This window comes from Actinia tenebrosa, unplaced genomic scaffold (assembly GCF_029948245.1).
Source record: "Actinia tenebrosa isolate PJP-AT-01 unplaced genomic scaffold, QUT_ActTen_1.0 PGA_scaffold7__59_contigs__length_16204524, whole genome shotgun sequence".
Lineage (NCBI taxonomy): Eukaryota > Metazoa > Cnidaria > Anthozoa > Actiniaria > Actiniidae > Actinia > Actinia tenebrosa.
The window spans coordinates 9,711,762-9,733,572 of NW_028292584.1; the positions used below are offsets into that span (position 1 = coordinate 9,711,762).

At 37.4% G+C, this 21,811-nt stretch overlaps 1 protein-coding gene across 1 annotated transcript; it reads left to right on the forward strand.

The window, feature by feature from the left end:
- The first annotated feature begins 1,263 nt into the window (after window positions 1-1,263).
- On the forward strand, window positions 1,264-17,145 carry LOC116292035 (von Willebrand factor D and EGF domain-containing protein-like). The gene is made up of 19 exons (XM_089040576.1): window positions 1,264-1,730; window positions 2,944-3,071; window positions 4,346-4,417; window positions 4,588-4,685; window positions 6,022-6,057; window positions 7,077-7,336; window positions 7,846-7,941; window positions 8,173-8,523; window positions 10,042-10,115; window positions 10,190-10,253; window positions 11,396-11,608; window positions 11,925-12,124; window positions 12,204-12,675; window positions 12,793-13,052; window positions 15,248-15,362; window positions 15,571-15,828; window positions 16,379-16,493; window positions 16,575-16,970; window positions 17,048-17,145. The coding sequence occupies exons 2-19, from the start codon at window positions 2,977-2,979 to the stop codon at window positions 17,143-17,145; spliced, it is 3,273 nt and encodes a 1,090-aa protein (XP_088896702.1). The 5' UTR covers window positions 1,264-1,730; window positions 2,944-2,976.
- The last annotated feature ends 4,666 nt before the right edge of the window (window positions 17,146-21,811 follow it).

A 21,811-nucleotide genomic window follows, 5' to 3' on the forward strand; every position in this document is an offset into this window, starting at 1 on the left:
TAGTCCCATCTATGTTTCATCCCTTTAGTCCCGTCTATGTTTCATCCCTTTAGTCCCGTCTATGTTTCATCCCTCTAGTCCCGTCTATGTTTCATCCCTTTAGTCCCGTCTATGTTTCATCCCTTTAGTCCCATCTATGTTTCATCCCTTTAGTCCCGTCTATGTTTCATCCCTTTAGTCCCGTCTATGTTTCATCCCGTTAGTCCCGTCTATGTTTCATCCCTTTAGTCCCGTCTATGTTTCATCCCTTTAGTCCCGTCTATGTTTCATCCCTTTAGTCCCGTCTATGTTTTATCCCTCTAGTCCCATCTATGTTTTATCCTTCTAGTCCCGTCTATGTTTTATCCCTTTAGTCCCGTCTATGCTTCATCCCTTTAGTCCCGTCTATGTTTCATCCCTTTAGTCCCGTCTATGTTTTATCCCTCTAGTCCCGTCTATGTTTTATCCCTTTAGTCCCATCTATGTTTTATCCCTTTAGTCCCATCTATGTTTCATCCCTTTAGTCCCGTCTATGTTTCATCCCTTTAGTCCCGTCTATGTTTCATCCCTTTAGTCCCGTCTATGTTTTATCCCTTTAGTCCCATCTATGTTTCATCCCTTTAGTCCCATCTATGTTTCATCCCTTTAGTCCCATCTATGTTTCATCCCTTTAGTCCCGTCTATGTTTCATCCCTTTAGTCCCGTCTATGTTTCATCCCTTTAGTCCCGTCTATGTTTCATCCCTTTAGTCCCGTCTATGTTTCATCCCGTTAGTCCCGTCTATGTTTCATCCCTTTAGTCCCGTCTATGTTTCATCCCTTTAGTCCCGTCTATGTTTCATCCCTTTAGTCCCGTCTATGTTTTATCCCTCTAGTCCCGTCTATGTTTTATCCTTCTAGTCCCGTCTATGTTTTATCCCTTTAGTCCCGTCTATGTTTCATCCCTTTAGTCCCGTCTATGTTTTATTCCTTTAGTCCCATCTATGTTTTATTCCTTTAGTCCCATCTATGTTTTATCCCTTTAGTCCCTTTTCCTTTTCCATGTATTATCCAATATTTGGATCCCAATATTTATCGCTTTTCCCATCTATGTCCGGTATTTATGGATGAATGATCATTATCATTACGTCACCAGTGATGTTATATCCATAGTCATGCGCGTTTGGGAGCCCTAAATTTATTTATCCCGAAACGTGTACGATATCAAAGCTGAATCGTGTACGATTGTAAATGTAACCAACGAAACTGATCGTGTACGATATCAAAGCTGAATCGTGTACGATTATTTACACGCAATGAAACCGATCGTGTACGATATCAAAGCTGAATCGTGTACGATTGTAAATGTAACCAACCACGTCATCGTGTACGATATCAAAGCTGATCGTGTACGATTATTTACACACAACGAAACTGATCGTGTACGATCAGAATGAACGTGTTGGATATGATATCGTGTACGATGTCATGAGATCGTATACGATATCCCAGATAGACACATTGATCCAAATAATTTCTAAACGCGACTTACTAAGCACTGCTCAGATGACCATTACCACATTTCATATACTTCGAATATATGCTAAGCACGGAGCATTTGCTTCTTTGATCATTGATCATTTGCCAATTCTGCTCAGATGACCATTACCGCATTTCATACTTCAAATAATTTTTAAACGCGACTTACTAAGCACAGAGCATTTGCCTCTTCATACTACATTTAGAGCTGTTCTCTCCATTCGATCCGTATAGGTAAGTCCCCTTCGCCCCTTTTTACCTCTTCTATAATAGTGATAATTTCATAAGCATGATTAACTTATTCATTTATTTTTCCTGATTCCTAGTCATATAGCTTTTTGGATATTCCTTCTCCGCTTAAAAAAAACTTCGTTTAATTCATTTATTGTGGTACTATTAGTTGCCGGCAGTTTTTAGACAATTTTCACATATGATTGTAAGAAGTGCATGTCAAGTTCAATATGAACTTCTACTTCACTCCTACGTTTTCAGGATGAGTTCGGCTTGTTGAGATTTTCTTCTCACTAGCCATGGGCATTCTATCCTGCGAGTAGAGTCTCCTTATGGGCATTATAAGGGAAAAATGAAATTGCATCCACATATCGATGAAATATTCCTCATCACCAAGGGAAAGATAAATTATGACTACATGCCCTGAGCGTTCAAGAATAAGATTTCTCCAATTCGCCCGAGAGGAATTCAATTGGGAAAGGTTTTTTTTGCCCAGAGGGTTCATAAGTCAGTATAAGATTTGGCCAATTCGTCTACCGCAGTTTGGGTAAGTTTAATTGTTTTGTCAAACTTCTATTATGTTCACAGCGGCTTAATTTCAATGGGTTGTGTGAGATAAAATTTCATGTCCAGAGGGTGCCATTTTGGTGTACGTTGCTCACTTATTTTTAGCTGGGCATGAGAATTGATTGCCTTTCCACCCCTGATTTACGGATTGATCAAAGCATTAAGAATGCACTAAATGACATGACGGCATTTTTCAATAAATTCGAATTTACAATCTAACTCTGCTCTCCTAAATTTAGTTACTCAAAGCAGGATATCCTTGAAAGCATTCAGCTATTTTTTGTATTTTTATAAGGTCATGAGCCTAGAAAGAAGATGACTAAATCTTCTGGTATTTCGTTCTTCTTATTGGTTTAGTCTTTCTACTTTTAACTGAATAAATTGGTTGTTGATATAATTATCCTGAAATGCGCACATGCCGTTAAAAGTATTTTAACAAGTGGCCCATTGCCCCAGGACCACGTTCAAATATTTCAATTCAAAAGAGCATTGCAAAAGGAAAAAAAAAAGAAAAGAAGAAGAAGAAGAAAAAAGAAAAAAGAAAGAACAAAAAGAAAAAGAAATACAAGAAAGAAAGAAGGAAAAGTTGCTTTTCATGACCTGTTAAGCTTCAAAAGACTTATTTCACAGGGGAATTTCCTCTTTCTAGGGACTAGAAGATCTTCATGTCCAATCAATAGACATGAATCACAAGTGCATCGTTCGGACATTGGCTACAGTTGCTATTTTACTCTTGGTTGTGAAAGAGAGCAGAGAAAGTGACCTAGACCCCTCTGGGTAAGTTTCTTCATAGTATCTTTTGTACTGAAAGTGAAATGAAGAGAAACATAACGAAAAATATTTATATTAGCATTTAAAGAAGAAATGTCAGCAAAAATGTGCGAACAAACAAACCGGGACCAGTTAAACAAAATATAAGATAATAAAATTAAAAAGACTTACGCCAGTCGTCGGAAGAGAGCAATTTAAATCAGTTATTAAATTACTAAATACTATTGACCTCAGCTCAGCTCAGCCCATCACAATCACTCATTCCATGATTGTTTGTAACATATAAGCTTATCTTTTTTTCAATATATGCTTTATCTAGGCTTCATTTAGTAATGCTCCTGATTGGTTCCAGTATGACTTAAATTTGATTTCTTTGTATCCCCACAGTAAACATTCCTTATTAAAATGTCGTGGCAACGAATGTAAATAAATTTCGCTCATGAATATTTTCAGTTTGGGTAGGCCCTAACCTTAAAACTAGAACCACTGCTTGTATTTCGTTTGGAAAAATATATTCAAGGCAAATATATTTTCCAAGGAAAGGCCAAAAAATATGTTTAATTTGGAATTTGGGATCTTTGACGGGCAAAAGAAAAATCGATAACTTCAGTCTCTTACACATTAAAACGTTTAGATGAAACTTGGGTTACGGCGTTGGAAGCAAAGTTTCAATAGGTCGTTGCACGGAGCCTGAAACTTGTCGTGAAACTTGGCTCGTAACAAAGTTGTACACAAGTTCTAAAAAATCCTAGATTTTCTCCTGAAACTATTATAAATATGACCAAAGCATATTTAGGCTGTAATGCTGATTAAATGAAACAAGTCTTGTCAGTAAGATGTAGCAGGCGGCATTTCAAACCAGAAAAGAGGGACAGAAATTTCAAAAATATTATATTATCAATCTCATGTAATCTTACTTCCTAAAATTTATTATCTTATGATCAATTCACGAATAGAATATTTAAAAACATGATTCGGCCACTTTGCCATACTCCCGAGACATCGGCAGAGCTGAGGCGTCGTATGGATTTCGGACCTGACGGCAATTAATCCTTCTGCCCTTGGGTGTATAAATCAAGCAAGAAAAAGTTCTAGACCGAAGGCATCAGGGGAGAGACTAGCCGGGAACAACGAAACAAGCACCACGAAAAATATAAATTTAGTGACTCTTGAAAATTCGATAGCAATGTTGAATATTTTTGGAAGTTTATCTAACCTTTTGAAAATAACGATTTTAGGAAATAAAACCATATCACCTTTTTTCCTTTCACTTCTTATAGAGATAATGTGTGTTATGGAACTACAACAAGCTTTCAAGCAGACTGTGACTTCGGCTTGTGTGACGAAAACAGGTAAAATAGTGACGGACCTGTTTCTCTGTCAAATCATCAAGTTAATTTTGGCATTTACTTAAATAATAACCTTATGATACCTTAAGCTTCAATTTTTCATTATTTTATTATCGATACACATATACATAATTAACATTATTTTTTAACATTCCTCCCCCGCTTAACGCTAGCGGCAGCGGTGACAGTGATTCTGAATCATGGAGGGACGACACTGATACTTACTCCTGTTGTCCAGGATGGCTACAAAGTGGACGTCACTGCTCAATACGTAATGTGTTATTATGATGTTGAATAGGGGAGTAGGCAGGGGGATGAAATGGGGGGAAAGGGGGTCAATGGGGGCGGGGGGTCAAGGCAACAACATAGGGTGCCACATATCTAAAAGCTAAAATTAAGCCGGCACCTCTTAGAGTTTTTGAACGGAAATAAGACACCTGAAATAATACGATGGAACAGAATGGCAGTTGCTATTCAGGAAATTTATTTTCGGTTCGTTTCATCCCTGATGTATTACGTTATTGCTGGTGATCATGAATGGAGAGCATAAGAACAATAAGAAAAGCCCGTGGAAAAATTCGATTTCCTTGCTTTGACTTTGATAAATGACGGACAGAACTAGAGAAGAGGCCAAGATGATACATAATATAAATAATAATAATAATAATAATAATAATAATAATAATAATAATAATAATAATATTAATATTAATAATAATACAAAGCAAGAAGGATTCAAGACCAATTCAATAAACCAAGAAGAATTGAACACTTACGATATATCGGTTTTTGTGACAAGAGCAACGGCTTATTCTACCTATGACAAGGCAAAGATAACTGAGCTGGAGGGACTAAATGCAGCCAAATTTGTACCGCATCAATGAAGTCTATAGGAATATAGCATCAGTTGAAGAAAAATGTAAAGCAAGTAGAGAGTAATGGCAATAATTCATCATAATTGTATTGATTAATTAAGTGCAATAAAATAAACCTTAAATATTCTGTAAGACCAAATGAAAATTTATTATTTATGGATTTATTAACACGATTAAATTCAACTTAAAGACCAAGAAACCAGCAAAACATTGGTGTTTAATCCTGTATAAGTGCGCAGATTAAAGGTCGTTAAACCTAGATTTACATTGATTTAAGTGAATTTAAGAAACCTCACCAAACACTTAACTAAAGAGATTTAAATAGGACATTAAATCTCAGGAAAGTTAAATTTATTAAATTTAATTAAAAAATTAAAGTTAACTTTAATACCTCATTAAGTTTATTTTCATGTAGCTTTTTAAAGCTACCGATTGTACATTAAGAGCTGACTTCTGTCGCTTAGATCATAGCCAATCGGTACCTTTTGGGTAAATATTATTACTGAGTTTCCACGCTCAACTGCACAGGCCTCGGGTACCTTTAAGGGATCATTTTCAAAATTTCCGACGAGCATCCCTGCCCTTCCATTCTATATAGGAGTGGCCGGCACTGACACATCAAAATATAAAATATATTTGCAAACATATGCAAATAATTATGCATTATATACTTTAAACTGTAAATGTATCTTTCTTTTTGCCATTTATATATGTATATGTATGTATTTATAGGTGATCCTTGTCCAAGAGGAAGAAAAAATTGCACCGGTAACCGCAAATAATATAGCAACTATTTTGAAGCTTTACAAACAAACAAACAAGCAAACACTACTTAACCCAACCCAACCCAACCCAATCCAACCCCACCCCACCACACCCCACCCCACCCTACCCAACCCCATCCCACCCCACCCAACCCCACTCCACCTCACCCCACCCAATCCAACCCAACCCAATCCAACCCAATCCAATCCAATCCAACCCCACCCCCACCCAACCCCACCCAACCCACCAACCCACCCCCAACCCACCCCACCCAACCCAACCCACCACCCCAACCCAACCCAAGCCCAACCCAACCCAACCCACCAACCCAACCCAACCCAACCCAACCCCACCCCACCCACCCAACCCAACCCAACCCAACCCAACCCACCAGAACCCAACCCAACCCAATCCAATTCAATCCAACCCCACCCCCCCCACCACCCACCCAACCCCAACCCAACCCAACCCAACCCACCCAAACCCAACCCAACCCAACCCAAACCATCCAATCCAACCCCACCCCACCCCACCCACCCCATCCCACACAACCCCACCCACCCCACCCCACCCCCACCCCACCCACACCCAACCCAACCCCCCACCAAACCCCCACCCCACCCCACCCCACCCCACCGCACCCCACCCCACCCCACCCCACCCCACCCCACCCACCCCACCCCACCCCATCCCACACAACCCCACCCCAACCCAACCCCACACAACCCCACCCAACTCAACCCCACACAACCCCACCCCACCCCACACAACCCAACCCCACCCAACCCCACCCCACCCAACCCAACCCAACCCCACCCCACACAACCCCACCCCATCCCACCCAACCCAACCCAACCCAACAAATAATATTCATTAAAATATTCATTCATATTTCGAAAATGTCAATAAAATGCTAAAAATTCTAGTAACGATTTTGAACGATACGATTTTGAACGATACGACAATGCAAAAGGCTGACTTATTTGATTTTTATTGTTTCTAAAAATATCGCATGACTTTAGATTTTCCAAACATCTACGTTCCTAAGCCATCTGTGTCATACCGTAATGACTCTGCTGTGCCCAAGATGGAGATGGTTTGCAGTTTTGACTTTCCTGTGTGGAGGAACGTCTCATACCTGGTTGAATGGTATGGGAGATCAACTAAACCTGTCAAGAAGGACATGTGGTGTGTTCCAGACCAGCCAGCAGATGCTCAGAATGATTGTACACGAAGGCAAAGTTCCATTGTACTTCCAGATCACTTTGCATTAGGCGACACGGTAAGTTGCAAGATATATGCCAAATCATATACAGTCACTGTATGTTGATAGACTCATTCAGCTTGGGTATAATGGTCTTCCCATTTCAGAGAACGCGCAATTCCCTAGAGTTTTTTTTACGTTGTGAGATGATACATTTTAATATGGATGTACATTTGATACGAAGAATCTTGTTCTCAAGAGATTGACACGTAGGCTGGAATAGAAAACCTCAAATTGTCTATTGGTGATGATATTAGAGGAATTCTGAAAGGAAGGAAGATAAGTAAGATCGAAAACGAATAAGCCTTGCGCGAAGAAAACGATGTAGTGCATTTTGGATTTTTTTTACTTAACGATTCTTTTAAAAAGGATAACATCTTGATCTCGAATAAAAATTAAACGATTGGAATTCTTTTACCGATTTTATTTCCATCTTTCAATTTTGTGTAGTCTTGGTTCCCTTTGCCTATTGGGAGCTCCGCTTTTACGCAATGTCTAAATTTATGTTAATAAAATTAAATAAACAGGTGTGGTGCAAAATTTTCATGAAGTTCTCTACAAAAAAGACAAATAAATGGACAGCAAAAGGAAAAGACAGTAATCATTATTACGTAGGAATCGAGGTAGGTTCCAGCCTGTAGTTTCTTTTGTTGTTGCTACTAGCGCTTTTGTTGTTGTTGTTTACTTGCGTCCTAATTTGTCTCCTTTTTAGATTAGATTTTCTGATTTTTTACTAAATTCATTTGGCCTAGAACTGTCTGTCTCTTTGATATTCGGACTTTTTGACTTGATAAGTAACATTAAGTGACAAAGATGTGCATTCATGATTTGATAGAATCTGTAAATGTTTCCAGGTTTCTCCACGTCACGTGATTGTCAAAGAATGCAACGTAGCAGAGAACATAACAGTTACCTTAAGACCAACTGTTCCTATTTTACCCACCATGAATGTCCCTGGATCTGACAGTGTAGTAGTGTCTGTGTTGATACCCCAAAAGTACAAAGCACAAAGAAGACAAGCGGCAGTTGACAAATGCCAAGTTGAACTGAAAACACAAGACATAACTCGTGGTAAAACAATCACAATTAGAGGAATCTGTGACAACCAACAAGACCAAAGACAAAGCTTTTCCTTTCGTTTCAAACCGCAAACCATTAGCAGCAATTGGAAAGATGTGGATAACTATCAACCGCCAGCCGTCAAGGTACAAAATAAAAGAGCTATTCCACACAAGAGCTTTAAAAATGCAACGTACACTTTTAGAACTTAGGTTTGCAAATGATCAAGAACCGCAGGCACTGCGTTGATCTGTATTGTATAGCAATTCATCACTGATCCGATAATTTTACCATTTTCTATTAACGCCTTTACAAAACACTTAACACGCCTTTTGAAAGCGAACATCTCCGATTGTAAAATGTTAAAGTTTCTTCTCAATACAGATTGATCGGGTGCTTGAGGCCGAAAAACCGGGACATACACACTCGATGACTTACCGCTATTTAAGAAGCATTTTTAGAAGCTATTTCATTCCTTCCTTTCTTCCTTCCTTCCTTCCTTCCTTCCTTCCTTCCTTCCTTCCTTCCTTCCTTTCTTCCTTCCTTCCTTCATTCCTTCATTCCTTCATTCCCTCCTTCCTTCCTTCCTTTCGTCATTCCTTCATTCCTTCATTCCTTCATTCCTTCATTCCTTCATTCCTTCATTCCTTCATTCCTTCATTCCTTCATTCCTTCATTCCTTCATTCCTTCATTCCTTCATTCCTTCATTCCTTCATTCCTTCATTCCTTCATTCCTTCATTCCTTCATTCCTTCATTCCTTCATTCCTTCATTCCTTCATTCCTTCAATCCTTCAATCCTTCAATCCTTCAATCCTTCAATCCTTCAATCCTTCAATCCTTCATTCCTTCATTCCTTCATTCCTTCATTATTTCATTATTTCATTCCTTCATTCCTTCATTCCTTCATTCCTTCATTCCTTCATTCCTTCATTCCTTCATTCCTTCATTCCTTCATTCCTTCATTCCTTCATCCTTCATTCCTTCATCCTTCATTCCTTCATTCCTTCATTCCTTCATTCCTTCATTCCTTCAATCCTTCATTCCTTCATTCCTTCATTATTTCATTCCTCATTCCTTCATTATTTCATTCCTTCATTCCTTCATTCCTTCATTCCTTTCATTCCTTCATTCCTTCATTCCTTCATTCCTTCATTCCTTCATTCCTTCAATCCTTCATTCCTTCATTCCTTCATTCCTTCATTCCTTCATTCCTTCATTCCTTCATTCCTTCATTCCTTCATTCCTTCATTCCTTCATTCCTTCAATTCCTTCATTCCTTCATTCCTTCATTCCTTCATTCCTTCATTCCTTCATTCCTTCATTCCTTCATTCCTTCATTCCTTCATTCCTTCATCCTTCATTCCTTCATTCCTTCATTCCTTCATTCCTTCATTCCTTCATTCCTTCATTCCTTCATTCCTTCATTCCTTCATTCCTTCTTCATTCCTTCATTCCTTCATTCCTTCATTCCTTCATTCCTTCATTCTTCATTCCTTCATTCCTTCATTCCTTCATTCCTTCATTCCTTCATTCCTTCATTCCTTCATTCTTTCATTCCTTCATTCCTTCATTCCTTCATTTATTCATTTATTCATCCATTTATTCATTCATTCATTCATTTATTTTTTCATTTATTATTTTAAATTTTCGTTTGTTTTGAAGATCACGGTGGATAACACAAAATCCGAGGTTTGTTGTACTACAACTGATCCAAATCTATTCACATTTGACAAGAGGTAAAATTTACTCTAACAATTTATCAGGATAAAATACATAGGTATATATTGAATGTTGGGTGTTATTTCGTCAGATTTCTTTTCTACAATGAGTTGGGTGACTACGTCATGTACAGCAACCAAGCCAAGAAAGTGCAGGTAAATTGAACTTCTAGAAAATAGCGATAAGAATAGCGAAGTACCTACAGTGAAGACAGCGAAAAAGATCCGATTTATCGTAGCGTTTCCGACCGATAGTAAATAAAATTTAAGTTCAAGTGATTAAGATAATGAGGAGCAAGACGAGTATATTTTGTTTCACGCAGGAATCAGAACAAATTATTTGCACCGAAATGTACTGAAGAAAAATTACTGTTACAAGGGCGAATCCAGCCAAAATTTTAGGGGGGGGCTAATTGAGTTTCTTCCGTCAACACAACGGAAAACAGTATAAAAAAGCATCGTTTTTCTTCTGCTGAATAAGGGGCTTGAGTCCCCCCTTGCCCCCCCCCCCCCCCCCCCCCCTCGCCCTTCTGGATCCTCCCTTGTGTTATCACCGCTACAGAAGGCACATCATGATTTTTCACAATTATTTATAATATCTATCTTGCTAAAATAAGTCAAGTCACTTTATGCAAAAGACATTGTCTATTGAGAAAAGGTGAATTAATTAAAATGTTTGGCTATCAAAGCTAGAAATTTCTTCCATATTATTTGCACCTTGAATTTTCTCTTCGCCTCAATGTTCAGGTATTTTACCATAACTTTCCAAATTCTAAAGTCCCCATACAGACATTAGAAATACATTCATCGGCCAATTACAAAAATCTAATCAAATTTAGAATTTGAGGATTCAAACTAATACAGAAGAGATTTTTTACCTGCTTGAAGGGCATTTTACTTGCGATCCAGTTTTTTTCCTTTATGCCTAAAATTGAATAAAGTTTAGTTTGTCAACTGCATGAAGCATGCTTGTTACTGCCGATCTTTTGTGTACCCATGACGTCACTACAATCTGACCAATCAGGAATCGCATGCTAAAATAGCTCAGACTTGCGAGCGGAGCTAAAAATAGATTTTCAAGAAACTTTATAGGGCACTGAGATTTGCTCTCTTACTTCAAATTCTCTTATGGTTTTTAGTACTGAGAGGATGATTCGTGATTTCTGTTTCTAACTAAAACCTGCCTTTACTTTAGTGACAATAAATCATCGAGGTATATTTTTGTTGCTTTATAAATTCTATGATTAAACAATGAATTATCAATCATTGATAATAGATCCTTATTCCTTTATCAACAGGTTCATGTTCGTCTTTGGATATGTGCTGGTCAAATGACCTGTGTATGCGGTGCAGCAATACGAGAGGGAAAAGACGTCATAGTTATATCTATGTGTAACACAATGAAAGATTCATTTCCTACAATACTGAGGACTTTCAAACGAAGTCCTGGAAGTCTATCGAAAGGAATTAAAATCACTAAGAAGATCAGTGGTTCATCATTGGAGCAGGAGGTACATTTATATCACTGAAATCCCTAGCTTAAACGATAATTAATAGCGAGTAATAATTACCATACCTTAAAAGAGCTTGTTAAAGAAGCTAAAAGTTAGAAATTAAAAAAAAAATAGTTTCAAAACATTTTGTGTGTGAAAACATTCCGCGTTGGAGGCGGGCATCTCTTGCTTCCAAAAAAACTCTTCTAACAAAATTCACACTTTTCAAAATTATATATATCTTTTATTCGCGAGTTTCTAACTTATTCTGTCCGGCTTAGGTGTTTATTTCTTTGATTTCACTAAAAACATTTTCGGCTTTTCATATGTAAAGGTAATTCTGTCTTCGGGTATCAGAGTCTCAGTGGAACGTTCTGGAAGGTCACTGGATGTTCGTATCAATGCACCATCTATTGACAAGGGAAAAGTCTTGGGGCTTTGTGGTAACTTTAATGACGATCCGGAAGACGATTGGAACAAAGGAGGTGATGGTAAACCTCATGATGATGAAAAACAATTTGCAGCAAGCTGGCGGTAAGTCAATGACACAAATCGAACTAATAACACATCGGCAAGCACAATTGCAACAATTTTGTTTATATTGCTTTAACAGTCTTAAAGAAGGGAAGAGCTTTTTTGAGGTTCTCCCTGAACAAGAACTTGAAGAGCAAGTTGAACAAGGGAGATCCTGCTATTGTGGCATCGAAGGTGAAACAACACAGGATGAAAGATGCGATGACAACGCAAACCTTTTCACAAGAATCGACGCTACTCAGATAGAAGTACTTAACACTCAAATAAATGACCAATCACAGTTTGGCATGAAAAGATCTGTAGACAGTCACTGGTATAGTGATGACATCATTGATCACGTGGAACGTAGCTACTATGTGGATGATCCTCATGTACAACTCGCTGTAAACCGCATACGAAACAAGAGATCACCAAGAGAAGTCATATCAGAAGATGAGGCAACCGAGTACTGTAAAACACAAATTGAAGAAACAAAAGCAGGAAAGGCATGCAAGGAGATCTCGGAAACCAACTTGAAAAATGCCATGATACAGTGTGTTAACGACCTAAAGGTAATGTTGGTAGGGATAATTAATGTGACATCTATTAAAACAGGAAAGGGTGCATTATTACGAGATATGTGAAATTAAAAATAACTCAAGTATTTGCTTCTATTTTGACACTCTTAGCTGTCAGGAGACAAGACATTTGCAGTGTTGGCATTTGACACCATGAAGTACATATGTGAAGATGCCACATTAAAAAACCTTTCACTCTATACTCACACACCAAGTGGTGACTTAATGCCTCCCAGAGAGGTAGTAAAAGACTTGTGTCCTGCAGACTGTAGTGGACGTGGCAAGTGTAAGAACAGAACCTGTATATGTGACGAAGGCTATACTGCACTGGACTGTTCTATGCAGGTTAATGCAGTTCCTGAGTTGCTGGGGTAAGTAGAATGCATCGCAAACCGTACGTGCACAGTATAACTGTATAAATGTGAAAATAATGGAATAAGGATTTTTTGTCTTTTTGATCATTGTTCTAGCTTTCAGCTTTATTCCATTTCCTGTATAAAAGTTTAAAACCAATTCAATTTTTGCACAAGCCCTTTTCTGAAAGTATTTCCAAGTATATAGTTGAATGGATTCAAATTTGCTTTGCAAAGCTTTATTCCATTTCCTGTATAAAAGTTTAAAACCAATTCAATTTTTGCACAAGCCCTTTTCTGAAAGTATTTCCAAGTATATAGTTGAATGGATTCAAATTTGGTGCAAAGTATGTTTTTTAAATATGGGTTCAGGAATTTTTTTGTTTGAACGAGCCCTTTCCTTTATATATATTGTTAACTAGGTAATCGTTTAGTTACCCTTTGGTTTCATTCAAAGTAGTCTTTCGTAGACAAATTTAATATTTAGTATTTCCTGATTCTCTCAAGATTGCTAAACTGACACCTATTCTTAAAAAACCGAATGCTGACTTTGAAGTTTTTTCTAATTTTCGACCTGTTTCTAATCTACCATTTATCTCTAAACTAATTGAAAAGGCTGTTGCTCATCAGTTGAATGATTATTTAACTAAATATAATCTGCACGATCCACTTCAGTCGGCTTACAAAGCCATGCATAGTACTGAGACAGCTTTGGTTCTAATTCATAACGACATCCTTCAATCTATTGATGCTGGTAACTGTGTCATCCTTATTTTTCTTGATATGTCAGCTGCTTTTGATACTGTCGTTCATGATACTTTACTGGATAGACTTGCTAATCGGTTTGGTATTGGTGATGTTGTTTTAAGCTGGTTTAGATCCTACCTGTCTAATAGGAAGCAATTTGTAGGTATTAATGAATGTTCATCTTCCCTTTGCAATCTTGATGTTGGGGTACCGCAAGGCTCTGTACTAGGCCCGGTTCTTTACTTGCTTTACACATCTCCACTGGCAGATATTCTTAAGCGACACAATCTCAGTTATCATTTTTACGCCGATGATTCTCAGCTTTATTTATCTTTTAAAGGCAATGATCAGTTTGCTCAATCTAGGCAATCTTTAGAAGAGTGTCTATCTGATATTTCTGAATGGATGCTTGTTAATGGACTGAAGTTAAACCACGATAAAACGGAGCTGATGTGTATCCACTCTAGGTTTCAAGACTGTCCTTTGTTGACTGAGATTCAAGTCTGCGGGAACATAATTGTCCCTTGTTTATCAGCTGTTAATCTTGGAGTGGTTTTTGATGACCGTATGACTGGTGAACTCCAAGTTAGCAATATCTGTAAATCCTCCTACTTCCACCTAAGGAATCTGTCTGCTATTCGTAAATATTTAACCGTTGATTCTGCTCAGACAGTTATTCATGCTTTTATTTCTTCTAAACTTGACTATTGCAATGCTCTCTTGTATGGATTACCTAAATATCTTGTTGAGAGGTTGCAAAGAATACAGAACTCTGCAGCTCGTATTGTCACCTTCACTAAGAAATTCGATCATATCACTCCTGTGCTGGTTGATCTTCACTGGTTACCTGTTCACTACCGAGTCATTTTTAAGCTGCTGCTGTTAACTTACAAGGCCTTGAATGGCCTTGCTCCTTCATATTTGTCTGATCTTTTGACCTATCGCTCCTCCAGTTATTCTCTACGCTCTGTCTCTAATAAACTCCTCGTTGAGCCTAAAGCTAGGCTTAATACTTATGGTTTCAGATCCTTCTCCTTTTCTGCTCCAAGACTGTGGAATAGGCTTCCCTTAGAGATTCGTTTAAGTTCAACAGTTGCTAGTTTTAAAAATAGACTTAAGACACATTTATTTTCTCTTTTTCTTAATAATAAGGAGTATATTTAAGACTGCGTGACTTAGATTTGTTTTATATATTGCAATTATTAATTAGTTTTATCTTTTAAATATTTACATTTTATTCATAATCAATAGGTAAGCATTTTGTAACTATTGTAAATATTCTATCGTAATTTTTTGTGAAGCGCCTTGGACAATTTTGGAGATGAGCGCTATATAAATAAATTATATTATTATTATATATTATTAATATTACCCTACGCTTAAGGCGATCCCCAGACTAGATCGCTGGAGCCGGTCAACTTCTTTTAATCCAGTCAAATTTGTGATTCTTTTGACTGCTTGCTTAGAATTTACGATGGTGGACTCTGTGATATACGAGAACGACCATGTAGAAGGACAACTATCCTGGGCCAGAATTTTATCAAATCTGAGAACCTAACATGCCATATACATGAAGTAAAGGTAATACTTGAAAATCATATACAAACATAGAAATATATAGATATACTATTGAACCTCGTATACTGGTGGGGCCAGGAACCATGTGGTTTTGTGCACTTTTGAAGAAATGAGCTTTAGCTTCATCAAATGGTGTTTTTTGTATCAGTCTGTAAAGCCTTTGCAAGTGGTTGAAAGTGAAGGTAAAACGTATGTGTGATCGTTATCTTAGGTTTATCAAGGTACCTGGTCTCCTCGTGGAATTCCTGTCACATCACAAGGGAAAATGACGGATCTGTTTGGTGTACAGTGCAACTTGCCTGAGCCTCCGACTAGACTTGGTGACTACGAACACGAGGGTACCCCGGCTGGGGGACTTTTGATCTCGGTTTCTAATGATGGGTTCAATACAAATGTTCAACGACTGCGACATGTGACCTACGACTCAAAGTGCATGAACTGCAGCAAATCAGGGAGATGTGAAGTTAAGGTAAGTAGTTAATTGACAATGAGGTACACCAAATTGTAAAAGAAATGACTAGAGGAGAATCTTCGGTTCTCACCTTTTGGGTTGGTCATAATGCATGCCTCGTGTATCATATAAGGTACGTATCTCGGTGGGGAAGAGTTAGACCAAAATATAGATAGTTTTCACCATAGACCAAGAAAATTTATAACAACTTAAAATTGACTAATAGTATCCCATTATGCTTCGTGTATCAAAAATACTTAGGTAATCTATAGCTACTATTCTGGAAATTTAAAGCCGTGATTTTGGTACACATTCATTCTTCGTGTGATACACATCCTGAATAACAAGACAAGAATCATCTTTTTGAAGTACCAAAAACTTGGAATATGCTATTTCAGACATTTCTAAAAATAACGCCATTCAAATTCACTTGGAATGAAATAGCCTTGTATCATCGTGTGGCGAGCAACGAAAATTGCTGAGATTTATGCAAATAAGATTATGATATAAATATTGTTTCTCATTGCTTATGTAATAATTAATGTAATTGTTTGTGTTCTTATTTTAGAACAATTCCTGTTTAATAAAGGGACATTGCTTTGCTGCCAATGAACCCAACCCACGTGACTGGTGCCAGCAGTGTTTACCAGATGTTGACCATAAAACGTGGACAAGTAGAAAAAGTATGTTTGAATTATAGAAACCTCTACCTATTATTACATCACGGGCTCTGACATCATACTTTTTCCTTTGTAACTGCACAGACAATCAAGTTCCCAGGTTTCCTTCAAAGACCACGTATTTTGCCTTACAAGGAGAAAGACTCGTGATCCAACTGAAAGCAACAGACCCTGATAACCGTCCCCTAACATACTCTGTACTCAGCTCTACAGCTACTGGATATACACTCAGTGCATCTGGTTTATTGACATGGAAGGTGCCATCCAATGAGAATAAAAAGTTTACCTTTCAAGTGACTGACGAGTGTGGCGCGTTTGATATAATACATGTGACCGTACGTATAGTACAATGTCCATGCCTCAATGGTGGCAGATGTGTACCCCACCCCTACCACCCACGGGGATCTGGATTATACCAATGTCAGTGTCCCAGAGGAACTGGTGGAGAACGGTGCCTGAAAGTTTGTTCTGGAGCTGAATGTAAGTATAATTATACAATTCTTATTTTCCCCTAAATATTTTTAAACTAATAATTTTGCATGCTTGTTCGCATTCAGGTCCTCGTGGTCTCACAGTGAAACCCATAGGAACAACCAAACTTGAAGTGAAATGGAACGAACCTAAAGACTTACAGTCTGTCGATTTTATTTGCTAAAGGTTAGTTTAAAGTGTTAAACAAAAGAGCATTGTGAGAGAGAAAAAGAAAAAAAAAGAAGAATAAAGAGAGTGATATAGAGTTTTGAAGAGAATAAATGGATAAAGTTCGATATAAGTCATTTAAAGGTGCATATGACACGAAATATGTTTAATGCTGAAAAAGTTTATTTGCACTAATAAGAATATCATGGTTAAATTTGTTTCGACGTATTTCTCTAGAAGTTCAAGAAAATTTAGCTCCAGTTGTGACGTCATTTTGTTTACAAGTCTCCAGATTTAGTTGCAAATACATGATGTCTAGAATCTTAGTTTTAGAGAGGACACTTTTCAGTTTCTCAAAAAGTAGCACGAATACTATCAAATGAAGCTGAATAGAATATGCTTTTTATTGTTATTTTATACCAACCACATTTTTTATTTAGTGCATCGGGCAAATTTCTAATATTCTTATCGACATTTACTTATAGTTGATCTCATGAGTGATTTTCAAAGAGTATAATTTAACGAATACATTTTAGGATATGCATCATTCACTTTTTTTCGCTAACACTGATTGGCTAGACCAAAGACAAAGACCTGTCAAACGCAAATTATTGACAGCATTGACCCTCCCTTGAGTCATATAAGGGTAAACATTTTTAGTGACATCACTTGATATGACCAGCGAGACTCGCTCATTGAGCTCATCAGCTCAATTTGATACAGAAGTCATCTTGTCAAATAACAAAAAGCAATGCTAAAATCCCCAAAAAGAGTCCAGAGAAACAACGACGCAAAAAAGCAATGCCTATCCAAATAGAGCATCCGAAGAGCAAGTCGCACAGCCTGTTCGGCAGAATGCCTTTATCCGGGGAAGCATTGAGAAGATCTATGCTCGGACCTTCAGGAAAAGGAAAGGAAAGATAACTCGTTTAAAAAGTTTAAAACTAAACAACGGTTTAGGAGACACCATATTATTAAAAGTGATGATCTATGCTGCTGATATTTAAAAACATTGATTTAAAAATTTTGAACTGAAAAAGGCTTTGTAACAAAAGAGTTTATTTCTCGGTGGCACTGCTACACCGTTTCGGCAAAGTAAAACACTTTCTTGTCGTAAGGAGGGATTCAAAATTACGTCTATTATAGTTTAATGGAATTGGCCTTTTGTTATTTCTTTCACACTTTTTATCTCATAGATGATTGAAAGTTAGAAAAACTTTAGAGTTTGGACACAAGTGGGCTTCGAAATGTCGCAATCAACTTAAACCACAACTAAGACGCTGTATGATGACACGTAAAGCTTGTATAAATTAACATTAATTTTTTTTTCGTCTTGATCCTGACTTAATGCATGTTTTTAATCAAAATGGAATCATAGTCACTTGACTTAAGTCGAAGAATCTTTTGGCAAATCACAAAGCACGCGCTGCTTCTCCACTGAAAAAATTAATTCACACAATCAACGTCGTAATGATGGCCTCATTGAACGGAAAATAAGCTACCGTATTTTCTTCAGATTACGCTGTTCTGCATGAATGTTCTGTGTGAACGTTACGATGCTAAGCGGAAGCATATTTATACGCTGAAAATAAAATCCTCGAAAAATAAAGCTTAGAAAGTAATCTTCAAATTAAACCAAGAAAGGTTTTTTGTCTTGAAAACTAATGCAAGTTTTAAATTTCAACCATCTAATACTTATGTAAAGAAAATGATCTTCACAGACTTTAAGTATAAGTATTTTCTATTTTAGTATGGTTATACAGACAAACGAACATGGAAAATAAAAGTGCCAAAGACGGTCACAACCAAGACTTTAACTGGTTTGAAGAAGTTCACAAATTACCGTGTTACTTTGACTGTGATGTTCTCAAATGGTGAAAAAACGATGGAAGCTATGGCAAGGACAGGCGAAGATGGTAAGCGGGGTGCACATTTCTTGGAAATACGTCATGACCGCCCGTAAGCCCTGTACATCACAGGGTTCCTGCTTGATATGAACTAGCCACCATTCACAAAAACACAGGTAGCTCAAGTTAGGTTTCTGTGGTGTCATGTTATAAGAAAATGTATGGTGATACTTTTAAAAGCTCATTAAATCGTCAAAATGTGAAATAAAGTAGAGACATCTTAGCTGACTTTTAAAAATAGTACCCTCATTCGCATTGTGAACTCTTGGAGAAAAGAACCCTTAAAAAAACTGTGGTTATATCCAAATCTAATTTCACAAGCGAGCTACTCCTTTTTAAAAGTTCTATTTTGATTGAATATTTGATTAAATTCATTTATTGCGCATTTTGTCTTCAGTACCTGACGCAGCACCAGTCGTCACTGACATCTCTCCAGTCGATATGATCCCATGAAGGTCACGTGGTCATCCATACTAGAAGATCAACGGAACGGGTGCTCAGAGGTTACAAAATCTACTACAAAGAACTGCTGTACCCTAGAAACAAATGGGAAAGTGTTTTGTTGTTACCGGAGGTGATGTGTCCAGTACAATGGTGACTGGACTAAAATCATACACCGAGTACTGTGTTAAGAGTTTGTCTGCTGCCTTTACCAGTAAAGGAGAGTATCGTGACTGGGAACGAAAACATGCAATATAGTCAAGAGTAGTAAAATCGTCCTTAAAAGTGAATAAAACTTTGGAAAATCGTGTTAGCCTCAACTCCAATCATATGGTCAAACCTAATTGTTTCCATTTGAACGCATTAAAAATTCAATTAGTAAGTATTTTAACGAAGCTAAATTACTCGTCTGACAAGAAACGGATACATCAAATAAACGCATGTCATATTTTTATGAATAAGTATAAGTACAAGTGAGTGGCATTCTTGGTATGGAATTTTACCTCTCTCGCAGTTCTCTTTGAAGCCGGGGTCTTTAATTGTTTAATGTTTGTTTTCTTACAGCTCCCTCTCTTCCTATCAAAGTACAAGCTAAAGCCATGAGTATGACAGAAGTACTTTTGAAGTTCGTGAAACCAGAGCACTGGCCTTCATCCAATGAAATACAAGTGGATTGCGGAAAACTGAAAGACGAGTTGAATATGAAGAAAGCCTGCTATGGTTCTTCTTGTGTGATTGATAACCTTGAGTCCAGACAACCATGTACTACTTCAGGGTGATTGGATATGTGTACCAGAGAGGAGAAACGCAACATTTACTAAGATAAGACATCAAGACATAAGGTATGCTAATACTGTCTTTGTTATACTGCCCTGTACGTTTATCTTTATTAGACAAAAAGAATGTGAGCCACTCTTCTTATATAAGCTCCAGTCATTAAAGTGTACAGTATTCGTATACCTACGTACGATCACTGAGTTTTGAATTCGGAGAGATCGATATTTCATCGATTCAACCTCTTTTTCAGGTTCTTAAATCCAGACGTCAGATTAACTGAAGACAGACATGGCCTCAAGATTTTTTTATGTGTGTGTGTAAAGCTGCATGTTAACGCTATCTTTTTTATTGGGTTTGAATGAAAGGGATCGATTGAAGTGTGTTGGCGTAAACATTTAAGCTCATTATTACGGTTTGATATAATAATGATACCAATGCACTATATTGATTTGTTTTCATTGGTCCCGGGTTCTAAATGTTGTATTATTATTGTGTAAGAAAAGTTATTAAAATACATGTATAATACAAGTTGAAGAAAATGACAAGTATGTATTTTACATCTTTATCAATTCTTATCATTACAGATAGTTCCAAAGATGAAGAAGATTACAATACTGAAATTAAATTACAGCTGTAATTTTCAGAATAGGGAACAGTACTAGTAAACATACCTCGCAGCAAACGTTAAAAAAACCACTATGAATGGATCGATTGAACAAATAGCCTAGATTGTCAGCAGTGCTGATATTCCACTTGCATTGAGGCTGGGAGTAAACCTGAAAGCTCTAGTATGAACAGCTTATCTTATACGTCTCTTCAAGAAAACTTCACCGAACTTCAACTCATCCATCCTCCATCCATCCATTTATCCACCTACCCGTCCATCCATCCGTCCATCCCTCCCTCCTCAGGACAATGTAGAATAGAATAGAATAGAAATAGAATTGTCCAATGGCACCATCTGCATTGGACAAAGCATTACAAACCAGCTTGCACTCACTCACAACACAACACACATTAGACTTGAACTGAAAACTTTTATACTAATTTTACTCTATATCATCGATACTTAGATTTACACACGGAAATCTATTTTAGTAAATTCTCGTTCGTGTGGCTGAATTTAGCAATTAGAAAGGCGAACGATGTTTTTCACTAGTGAAAAATACCGTCGCATTTCTGATTGGACGAACGATGTATTTTCACCTAGTGAAATTTATCGTTCGTCCAATAAATAAACAAGATCGATATTGAGTGAAAAATGGCTTGCAGAAAAGCTCAGATTTCTTCACTCACTCGACATTCTTAGAGTCCATTTAATTCAGAACAGGTAATCAAATACGTGAAAAAGAAGGACGATATTTTTTCTTTGTTAACCAAGTTTCTTCAAACTAAAGGTGAAACACGCAGCGAGATAGCCGACATTCTTCCTCCGATCTGAATGAACTTCTCATCTCGCCGTACTTCATTCATCGATCGTACATTGTCACGCCAAAACTAGGTCATGCCTCCTTATAGTTTGCATTATAGTTTTACAAGTCCAGAACCACCGGCCTA